Raw genomic sequence first — 12,218 nt, forward strand, 5'->3', positions numbered from 1 at the left:
AAACAAACTGCAAACCAATTAATTAAGCTTCTCAGATCACCAAAACCAATACAAAAGAATATAATGATACTATAAATACTCCATACACCAAACCATAATCCCAATAAACCAATCTGGAAGCACCGGAGCAGGAATATGTTGACATCAATGACAACAACATATCATAGCAGCAACAATGTCCAACAACGAGAACATGCAAGAGCAACTAATTTTATTTCTATCTCCTTGAGTTAGCTATTCACATAATTCGATTCAGGAGTGAAGGAAATGGGAAGGGATGGAATATATGTGAGAGAGTTGCAATTTTATTTCTATCTCCTTACAATTACGGATGGGAATAGAGCAACACTAAATTTTCTCATTACAAGGTGTTACAATTATGTGCTATCATGATATTTGGGTGGGCTTAAATGGCCTACAATAAGCATTGACTGCATAGGTTTTCAGGTCATGCAGGTCCCTCTTAACTCGAATCCTTCTCTTTCCCATAACATGTGTTATTTCCTTTTTCGCATTTCCAACTCCCGTTGGGAGGATTTTATTTGTAGAACTTTCAATAGTTTATGTAAAAGCAAAATGTGGACCAATTGACCACATAAATCAGCCAATCAATGCTTAAAACCTTTACTAGTAGCACACACTTGGATAGCTGACTACACTTGCTGCTATTCACCTGAACCCTTCAACAATTCAGGTATCTCATGTTAGTGTTTTACATTACTTCAGGCGAATGTTGATGTCTATAAAAATATGACCAAATGAAGACCGTATTGAGCAAAGTTTATGTCATTCGAAAGCTTTGCATCTCCTTTTTCACGTTGCAACAAACCACCTTTGTTTTGAACAAAATTTATGTGGAGAGCCAAATATCTCGTTTCATTCATTCAATTTCAACCCAAGCCATGTTTTGAAATTAAATTATAGGCAAATGAACTTTGTTTTAGACATAACTTGTGTCGTTTGAAATCTCTGCTTCTTCACACCATTCCGTTCAGCACTAATCTATTAATTTTGAAGGAAATCCGTAAATGAACTCCATTTTTGACAAAGTTAGTGTCATTTGAAAGCTCTTGAATTGATTTTTTTTGACTCAAATGAGTTGAAGAGACAATTCAATAAACATATCTTCAAGATTAGATGGCAAAATGCTCTCAATTTGTTAGGGTGGGCTGATATTTGTTTGCTATGCATTGGAAAGGTTGTGTTTGGATGCTTTGACCATCATTTTGGTCCATGATAGATGGAGCCTGCACAGGTTTCCTGGCAAAAAGACAATCCCCACATGAGTGGTCAAAATAGCTATTCAAAATATCCCCGCATGAGATGGTACAAGGAAGTGGAAAACCAAAAACCAAAAACCAACGAATGAAAAACATGAAAAATTCAACGGTGGAGATGATTCCCATCGTCTTGCATCCCCTCTAAAAGAGTCTGAGCCGTTGATCTTCATAGTTAGTCGAATTTGTTCATATAGAATATGCCTTCGGCATAAATATACACTTAATCTTTACCAATATAAAATATACACTAGAAACTAAATATTTAGTGTAAAGTAAAAACGTCACAATGACTGATGCGAATATTTTGCACAGAATAGGCCCCTTTTAAATCTATCGTCTCCATAAATCTGTCGTCTCAATCCAGACAGGTGAGGCTTGAAGCGCTAGTACGAGGGTCGAAAACCTGGGCACTATTATTTAGTGTCTTACTGCCCACAAATTACAAAGTGCGCTGCCAGGTGTAAGCTATACCAACAAATTCACTATCCACCTCCTTCTCGATGAGGACAGGCACCGAGTAATAGCCATGTCGTTCCTGGGCCACAAGTTTTTCAGTATATTAGTGGAATTTCAAGAATCCTAGAACTCCGGCTATTATTTCAGCGCAGCAAAGTAATTGCTATGGCTTCGGCAAGTGAAACTGACAAACCGAAACGAAGCGAAGTTTCGAATGAAAGAGAAGAGAGAAAGGAGTTGAAGTACAGAGGGGTGCGCCGTCGGAGTTGGGGAAAATGGGTGTCTGAAATTCGGGAGCCGAAAAAGAAGAGCAGAATATGGCTCGGCTCACATGACAATCCTCACAAAGCTGCTCGCGCCTACGATGCTGCTGCTCTGTGTTTGAAGGGTCCCTCCGCTCTGCTCAATTTTCCTCACGCTGCCCACACTCTGCCCCGCCCCACTCAATCTCTTCCCCAAGACATCCAATCCGCTGCTTTGGAGGCTGCGCGCTCATTCGATGCGCACAAACTGCTTATACTTTCTCCCCCCTCATCATACTCCCTGCAACCCCAACCCTCAGATCCCCCTGAAGAAGATATCGAGAGACAAAATTGCTGTGAATCGAGCAACGGAGAAACCCATGAGCAGGCTGATACAATGCAGTCAATGGGCGAAGTGGATTCGTGGGCAGATTTGCTGGTGGCCGAGTCGCCCAATATGATGTTGAGTATGGCGGAGGGTCTTCTTCTCACACCTCCTCGAATGGATGAATACGAGGAGGAGAGTAAATCAATGGAGCCTCTTTATTCCCTGTGGAATTATTGACTGATTACAGAGTGTCTTTTTCTAACTTTGGTTACTGCATGCAGATTATAGTTACTAACTGTACTGGCTTAGTGTAAAGTACGGAATGCATTGGCCGACTCATTCGGCTCCCTTACAGACATATTTTGGTTAATTATGGAGTTTTCCCCATTTGGTAATTTGTATCATACGACAGAATTGCATATATACAAGTATACGGCCACGAAATCCAATTCATTTTACTCTTAATTGTCCTTAAATCTGTATGTTAATCTAGCGATCTGGAATTTAATTTTCAGACTATGTGCAATGAATAGAAAATGGAACCCATAATCTAAAACGAACTGACCCACAAACTAGTCTTTCGCTTACAATGTCTATCCAGCACCCAAAATTTATCATTGATTGTATTTAACAATTAGTTGAAAAAAAAAATCGATATATTTTAATTTTTAATTATTTAAAAAACACAATCAAATGATAACTTTGGATACTAGATAGACAATGACATATTAGAGTGTCCCATGTAAATTTTTAATTATAGAATAAGGATAATTTTGAGATTTTTTTAAATTTTTAATGAAGCAATTATTACTTAAAAACTATAAATACGCTGTGGGATAAGGTCCGATTTGAAATAAGCAACTGCATATTAAAAACAAATGCATATTAAAAAGATGTCATATGACTATAAATTTCTTTATATTTATTTTATTTTTCCCTCCAAGATTGATGTGCACATATTATTATTAATACTGTTCAAATAATTTATTATTAAAAAATAGTATTCATGGGATCACAAGCTTTACAAATTGCTTCTGAAAATCTTAAATAGTGGCCGCTAATTAAAATAAGCTAAGCACTCTACATGAGATCCGGCCCTAAGTATTTAGTTGTATTTGATTCTTAAACATATAAAAAAATTATCAACTATAAACTTTTGAACTTTATAATTATTTAATTTAATGATAATAAAATGATTCCAACTCATAAAAATATTGTAATAATAGGAATTAGATTAATTTGTATTATATACAATATCATAAATTAAAAAAAAATAGTTGAAATGTTTAATATTTAAAAATAAATACAAATAATTTGTAATAGTTCATTGAGTTTCAAGTATTAAAATAAGTATAAAAGAATTGTACATTCTTTGAATTTGTTTATAAGGGAAAAATTAATCTTTTTTATATAAAAAACCATAACTTTCATCTTGAAAGAAACATAATTATCCAAAATCACACTAGTGATTGCTTTTAAAAAAAATCAAGAGACCTTGAGAAGAATATATGATTGATATTTATTGTCTTGTATACTAAGAAGAGATGACATTACATAAACTATGAAATTTAACTACGCTTCAAACTCTTTCAAATAATTAGCTTGAACTTAGTTTTAAGAAAATAGTAATGTGAGTGTATTCGTGATGTTCTCTTGAATAGATTCATGCATTCTTCCATCTATTATGCACTAAATCAACAAGAAAAAGTTCACACTTAACCACTATGCATTTTATTCTCTATAAAGAGCTTCAGTTGAGTAGTTAAACTTTTAAAGTCTCACCATAAAATTGAAGGGCCACTTTTCACTAAGTTGTTTAGCTTTAATATTACATATTATATGTTATTAAAATGGTTTTAGTATTTTGAATATGTTTATTTTTTGAGAGCATGTATATGATGTAAGAGCACCTTAAATTTGGAGTAATCTTGTGTAATGCATGGAAATAGGGCTCACAATTTTATGCATGCAAACTAGAAACTAAATCTATTTCACAATGACTACATTACAAGGAGAATGAACTCAATAGGCTCAACCTCCAATTCGATAAAAGGGGCTACTCACAAGGTGAATTCAATACTCTTTGATTGAGCTAAAAATGAGTTATGGAAAAGATGTGAATTGAATGTAAGATCTAGGGTTAATGGTGTGAAATTGACAAGAATCAACATTTATAGGTAGTTTCAAATTAGATATGTAGACATAAAGTACAGATTTGGAAAGCGGATGTAGAGAGGGAGTTGTGTTTGAAGCTTGGACATGGCATGTGAAACATAGGTGCTCCGAGTGACCTTGTCCTCAGGGTGTTAGATACAAACAACAAAGATACTTTCAAGATCAAGATGCTACCCAAAATGCCTAGACACTAGTGCATAGGACATAGGTGTGTGGGGCAACCTTGTTGTCCACTTTTCACCTCTACAAAAGCTAGATCTAAGTGTCTCTTTCTGATTTGTGTAAATTTATAATTTTGATTTTCAAACTTGCCACCTACACATAGAAGAAGATAAATTATGTTGTTGATAGGAGTTTTCCTAGGTCAAACCCTAGGTTTGAAATTAACCCTATAATTGAATTGAAATTGAAATTTCAAAAGCATACCTTGAAAGGGTAAAGGGTAGATTTGAAATTGAATTACTTGAATATAAATGCTTGATTGAAATGGTTATACCTTCTGCTGATAATGCAATGCTCTTAGGATAAGTCCTCCATGTGTTGATGCAATAAAATGACAAATCATCATAAAATCCACCACGAAATCACAATTGAGGTCCATAATAGAAGATGCCTTGTTGTAGTTGGATACTCCTTGAATCATAGTTGCTCTTGGAATTGACATGATAGCATAACGATGGGATGATAATGAGAGGTGATGAAATGAATCAAGAGGGATGCCTTATACATGGATGTCAAAGTAAAATCACCTTTTGATTGGTCCTTAAAATTGACTAATGTGTCTAATCTGGGCCCTTTAACCATTGCATGGTTTCAACATGAGAGTAGTTTTTAGTGTGTGAGATTTTATGCTTCCTCAAACTGATTGTGATGAACAAATGAATTCAAGATAAGGATAAGAAAGTTGCAAGGGAAGGACAATGAGAAGAGCCAAGTTTTAAATCTAGTTAGACATCACTTAAGACATTCAACAAGGACAAGAACATGAGTCAGGAAATAAAATAAATAGGTTAGGAAAATGATTCTTTCCCCCAATGTGATTGTCCGATGAATTGTAGACTATAGTGAAGCTATAAGAGAATTCTTAGAGAGAAACATAAAGAATTGGAATGTTAGGTTTTTCAATTTTATTGTGTCTGGGAAATAAATTGGGAAGTAACATAGAGAATGTTAGAATATTTGAGTAGATAAGATGAAGAATTATGTAGTGAGAAGAGGAGGAGGGGATATATTATTAATTTGAAGAAAGAAGATAGCAATACAAGATTGAAGTGTCCAATGGAGTAGTTGGAACTAGGGTGGTCTAGAGTTTTGTTGGAAATGTGATATAGGAGAATGGAAGATTTAAATAACATGGGGGGGAATATAAAGAGTATTTCCTTTAAGGATGATCCCATTATTTTCTCCCAATATTATCCATAAAGATTGATCAAAGTTGACAATCAAGAAGGGTAAAAGTGCATGTTTTAACAGCTAATGAAAGAAAGTGAAATATGTAATCTTTAACACATACATTGGTATGTTGGCCGCATTGTACCAATTGTGTAATATTGATAGTAGAGTACATGTTGAATTCAAAATTATGTACAAATACATGCACTACACTAGAGAAATGAGAGTAGCGAGCCATGAGCTAATGAATGAAACCAATCAAATATCTAATGGCTTAAAGTGTCATAGAAGAACTTGATTAAGATAGTATAATCACGCGCGCGCACACATACACACACACACTAGTCAAATATTTTCTTGGTTTAAGGAATGCATTTGACTAGTATATGTGTCAAAACAAAGTGTCCTAAGCACCATTAAAGAATGATACATCAAGGGATACTATAATAATTGTTGTGCAAATCAAGAAGTGTGAAAACAAGCAAGAACAACTAGTTTTATGTATTTCCTTGAGTTATTTATTTGCATAAGCTAATTCAGGAGTGAGGTAAATTGCAATGGATGGAGTACATGGGAGAGAGAAGTTAAATATGGAAATGGCTATGGGTCCATTATGGTGGCCCTATAGACATCTCTGATGTTGTACTAGAGGTGAAGAGTGGGGAGGTAGATCACAAGAAAGAGATAATGATGCCCTTGGTTGAAGGGGAGTGTGGAAGGGAAAACATGTAAGAATAAGTTAAGTGGACGATAAGATCAAGAAAGGAAAAAAAAAAAAAGATTTGAAGGGTGCTATTGTGCATAATCTTGTTTAGGTCGAGAAATCAATGTAATGTACTACTATCCAATAGAAACAAATGATATGAACAAAATACTAGAGAATATCGAAGTACATTAGACTCAAATTTAAACATATGAAATAAATTAAAAAATAATTAAGATTCAAACTAATAAAAAACAATCATAATTATAAATCATATCTAAAAACAATATAAAATATACACCTTTCGTCTTTACAAATATAAAATATACACTTCCATCTCTAGAAACTAAATAATTAATTTAAAGTAAAAACATCAGAATGACTGATGTGAATATTTTGCACCACATATGCCCCTATAAATCTGTCGTCTCAATCCAGCCAGCTGAGGCTTTGAAGTGTCGAAATCCTGGGCACTATTATCTACTGTCTTACTGCCCCCAAATTATAAAGCGCACTGCCAGTTGTAGCCTACACCAGCAAATTCACTATCCATCTCCTTTTTTCGATGAGGACAGGCACTGGGTAATTAATAGCAATGCCGTCCCACCTGCGATCATTCCTTGGCCACAAGTTTTTCAGTATATTAGTAGAATGAATTTCATGAATCTTGGAACTACGGCTGTATTTGAGAAGCAGCCATTTTATTAACTGCTATGGCTTCGCCAAGTGAAAAACCGATCGAGGCCTTGGATGAAAGAGAAGAGAGAAAGGAGGAGTTAAAGTACAGAGGGGTGCGCCGTCGGAGTTGGGGAAAATGGGTGTCTGAAATTCGGGAGCCCAAGAAGAAGAACAGAATATGGCTAGGGTCATATGACAGTCCTCACAAAGCCGCTCGCGCCTACGACGTGGCTGCTCTGTGTTTGAAGGGCCATTCTGCTCTGCTCAATTTTCCTCACGCTGCCCACACTCTGCCCCGCCCCACTCAAACTCATTGTCGCGATATCCAATCCGCTGCTTTGGAGGCTGCGGCTTCATTCGATGCGCACAAACTGCTTTTACTTTATCCTCACTCTTCATACTCCGAAACCCATTCCTCAGATCCCCCAGAAGAAGAAATTGAGAAACAAAATTGGTGTGAATCGAGCAATGGGGAGGCCCAACAGGCTGATACAATGCAGTCAATGGGCGAAGTTGATTCGTGGGCAGATTCGATGTTTGAGTCGCCCAATATGATGTTGAGTATGGCGGAGGGTCTTCTTCTCACACCCCCTCGAATGCATGAATACGAGGAGGAGAGTAAATCAGTGGAGCTTCTTTATTCCCTCTGGAATTATTGAGTGATTACAGAGAGTCTTTTTCTAACTTTGGTTACTGCAGATTATAGTTACTAACTGTACTGGCTTAGTTTAAAGTACGGAATGCATTGGCCGATCCATTCGGCTCCATTACAGGCATAATGTGGTTAGTTAGGGAGATTTCCCCATTTGGTAATTTGTATCATACAACAAAATTGCATAAATACAAGTATGCGACCACGAAATTCAACTCCTTTTTGCTCGTGCTTTTGTTTCTTTTTCATTTTACTGGGGAGAAATCGGTATGTTAATCTTGCGATCTGGAATTTAATTTCAGACGATGAGCAGTGAATAAAAAATGGACCCATAATCTAAAACCACAATCGAATTCGATTGAACTGACCCAGAAAGCTGTTTTTACCTGTGTCACGGAGATGTTCTGGGCAGTGTGCGGAACGATTGAATATTGAGATCAAAACAAAATACGAAATTCTTTACATTTAACTTTTATGATTTTACCTGTTATTTTTATATTTACTAAAAAAATCGAAACATGCTTTCGAAATGTATACGCACTTTTCAAACACTTGTAAATACATTCCGCTTAACCTTCCTAATGGAACGCTTTAAACAGTGGTGCGGTATTTGTGGTTTGAATGAATAATTTATGGGTTATTGTCTTATGTTCTCATGCTAGTCGTCTTTTTTCTTTCTTTCTTTTTTTAAAAAAAATATATATTTTGAGTGGTTCATTTAAATTTTAAATTATAAAAATGGATAATTTAAAATCTTTTTTCTATTTTGTAGAGCAATCATGCTTCATGTCTTTGTTGGGCTGTCGTGCTTGCTGGACTTTCATAAAAAAAATTGAAAATAGACAATGGAAAAAATAAGGCATATTAAAAAAAATGTTACATGTTTCCACAAATTTCTTTGCCTCTATTTTTATATTTGATTTCAATTTTCCCCTCTAAGATTAAGATTTATCTGCACAAATTATTATTAATAGTATTCAAGTAATTTACTACTCATGGAACAAAATAATTTAAGTTGACTAATTAAAAATAAGCTGAAAAAATAATATTGGGACCATTAGTTCCATAAATTGCTCTTTAAAATTTTGAACAATACCTGTTAACCAAAATAAGCTAAATTGATAAAAAAATTATTAACTATAAACTTTCAAACTTTATAAATATCATCAATTTTAGTAAATGATAATAAAATAGTTCAAAGTCACAAAAAATATTGTAATAATATGAATAGATAGATTTATATCATGAAACCTGTCTTAAACATTTGGTTGTGTTTGACTCTTAAATTAATAAAAAAAAAATCAACTATAAATTTTTGAATTTTATAAATATCATCAAATTTAATCATAGATAATTAATTGATTGATTTTAAATTATTCAAAGTCATAAAAATATTTTAGTAATGTGAACAAATTAACCTATTTTAGAAAGAATATTGAAATGTTTAATATTTAAAAATAAATATAAATAATTTTATATTGGTTGATTGAATTCTAAGTATTAAAAAATTAAATGAACAATCAATAATTTATATAGTCTTGACATTTTGAAAGAAACATTTAATTATTTAAAATCACACTTATGATTAATTTTTAAAAATATCAAAAGACCTTTAGAAGAATTTATGATTGATGTGGAGTGTCCTTTAATGTGTGTATACTACAAAGAAATGGCATTACATAAACTATGAAATTCAACCACGCTTCAAACTCTTTCAATAATTAACTTGAACTTAGTTTTATGGATAATAATAACGTGAGAATATTTGGGATGTTCTCTTAAATAGATGAACCAACAACAAGAAAAGATTCACACTTAACAACTATCCATTTTTTATTGATTATAAATAGCTTTAGTTGAGTAGTAAAACTTTTAAGGTCTCACCACAAAATTGAAAGGCCACTATTGACAAGGTTTTTTCACTTTAATATTACATATCATATTTTATTAAAATGGTGTTAGTGTTTTAATATGTTTTTTTTATAAGAGAATGTATGTGATGTAAGAAACTTTAAAGTTGGGGTAATTTGCATTGTTTAGAAATATTTCTTGTTATTTTATTTTAATTTTATAAGATTAGTTTGTCTATATTTATGTGTTTTGATATTTTATATAAATGTGTATTAGTTATCTGTGGTAGTGTCCATGTTATCATTATAAGAAACTATTCTACATTTATGCAAAATTCAATTGGATTGGTTGTTTCAAGTACAAAAGTGCAATAATTACTTCTTTAAAAAAATGAGTTGGTATGCTTCAAGAATTAGTCAGCATTAACTTCTTAATGTGACAATTGTTGTCACGAAGGATGCAATCACTTCCACCAATCAAATCGATACCAGTACTTTAGCGATCTTGTGCAACATGGAAACAAATCTTGAGTTGTGGGTGAGCTCAGAAAGAGAAACAAATCTCCGGGTTATGGGCTAGCTCCCTTTGAATACCTCCTAAAACTAATGAAGGGTATGGAAAAGAGTAAGAAATGATTGGAAAAACTGAAAATTTAAACTGTTCTAGAAGTTGATGCACCAAGTTGATTTCTAAAATGACAACAATTCTTTCTCAAACCACCAATTTCCTCAATGAAAACTCCTGATTCATTACACATAAATATTTCATGCAAAGGATCTTTAATTCAATCAAATTGAAATCACAGCTTTAGGTTGTTGGCCTTCCTGCATGTGCAAGCCCCTCATATTGTAATCACATACTTACTATAGAAGTATTATTTGACTGTGGGTAGGCTTCCCATCGTAGTTTTTCCCTTTACCAAGTTTTCCACATACAAATCTTGGTGTCATATGTTATGGATGGATGGTAACTGTTCGTTGATTTATATTTATGTTTAAATACTTTATTAGTCATTCCAGTATTTGGTTTATGCATTCTGGTATTAAGTTTATGTGTTCCAATAATAAGGATTTAAATGCTTAAAGTTCTATAATCTAGTGACAACTAATTCACCCCCCCTCTTAGTTGTCCTCTGGTTATCTGAGTTGTCTAACAATTGGTATCAGAGCTTGGTCCTCTATGCAGAAGCTTAACCGCTTGAGGAAGATCCTATGGCATCTAGCAGTTCAAGTTCATCTAGTTCATCTATTGTTTTCCGGAGAGAAACTCCTAGGCTTGATGGAACAAACTACATGGTATGGAAGATTCACATGGAGACTCATCTGCAATGTCTTGGAAAGGAGATTTGGGAGGTCACTGAGAATGGTGTTACATCATTTAATTTGGCATCTGACAATCCTCCTCCGGCTGGTCTGGATAAAGAGCTTGAGAATGATTGTAGAGCTAGAGAAACCCTTTTGTATGCACTTTCTGATCAGCAAATTATGGGACTAACTGACAAATCAACAACAAAGGCTATATGGGATGAATTGGAGACTCTAAATGAAGGTGACCCTATTGTTAAAATTGCTAAACTTGATAGTTACCAGGTAAGGTATGAAAATATGAAGATGGAAGAAGATGAAAGGATTACTTTTTTTATGGAGAGAGTAAATGAGATTGTTTTGAGAAATCAATGTTGTGGTGAATCTCTAAGTGAAGATGAAATAGTTTCTAAAGTACTAAGATATTTGCCATCGACTTATAAGATGAAGGCTACTAAAATTAATGAGCTTAGAACTATGGCAAACAACTTTGATAATAGGGATACCTTGGTTGGGAAATTATCTTCTTTTGAACTTGAGGAATTTGGACCTTTTGAAGCTGTTAAATTTGAACCTGCTTTTCATGCATCTACATCATCTACTAGCAAGAGTGATTGGAAAGATTTATATGCGAAGGATCTAGAGGATATGAAGAAAAAAGATGAAGAGTTTAAGCAACTTGAAGCCTTATTTGCTAGAAGAGTACCTAAAGGACTGACAAGAAGTAAGTATGAAAGAAAATCACCCTTTAAATGCTTTGCATGTAATAAGATAGGTCATTTGCATATAGATGTCCTGAAAGCAATTCAAGATTTGAAGAAAGAGCTAGAAGATCTTTCAGGCCTAACCATGATTATCAGAAGAAGCATAAGTATAGGAAAAACAAAGACAAATCATGCTACTATGCGGATGAGGAAGGTGTGCCTGATTCTGATGATGAACTGACACAAGATTCAGCTAGTGGATCTGACAATGGAAAGGAATGGGTATTTTTGGCTATCAAGGAAGATGATCTGGTACCTCAAGAGAAGGCCCTTGCTGCTAAATTTGAAAACAAGGATGAATGGATAATTGACAATGGATGTTCACATCATATGACTGCAGATAAAAGGAAGTTCTTATCTATGCAAGAATTTGATGGTGGTCTAGTTAGATTT

The 12,218-nt window shown here is 34.0% G+C and overlaps 2 protein-coding genes across 2 annotated transcripts; both read left to right on the forward strand.

Moving 5' to 3' along the window:
* Nucleotides 1-1,585: 1,585 nt before the first annotated feature.
* On the forward strand, nt 1,586-2,679 carry LOC131038550 (ethylene-responsive transcription factor ERF024-like). Its single transcript, XM_057971023.2, has one exon. The coding sequence runs from the start codon at nt 1,902-1,904 to the stop codon at nt 2,541-2,543; it is 642 nt and encodes a 213-aa protein (XP_057827006.1). The 5' UTR covers nt 1,586-1,901; the 3' UTR covers nt 2,544-2,679.
* Nucleotides 2,680-6,967: 4,288 nt separating this feature from the next.
* LOC131038555 (ethylene-responsive transcription factor ERF024-like) lies at nt 6,968-8,124 on the forward strand. Its single transcript, XM_057971034.2, has one exon. The coding sequence runs from the start codon at nt 7,290-7,292 to the stop codon at nt 7,911-7,913; it is 624 nt and encodes a 207-aa protein (XP_057827017.1). The 5' UTR covers nt 6,968-7,289; the 3' UTR covers nt 7,914-8,124.
* Nucleotides 8,125-12,218: the final 4,094 nt, after the last annotated feature.

Source organism: Cryptomeria japonica, chromosome 9 (genome assembly GCF_030272615.1).
Source record: "Cryptomeria japonica chromosome 9, Sugi_1.0, whole genome shotgun sequence".
In the NCBI taxonomy this organism is placed as follows: domain Eukaryota; kingdom Viridiplantae; phylum Streptophyta; class Pinopsida; order Cupressales; family Cupressaceae; genus Cryptomeria; species Cryptomeria japonica.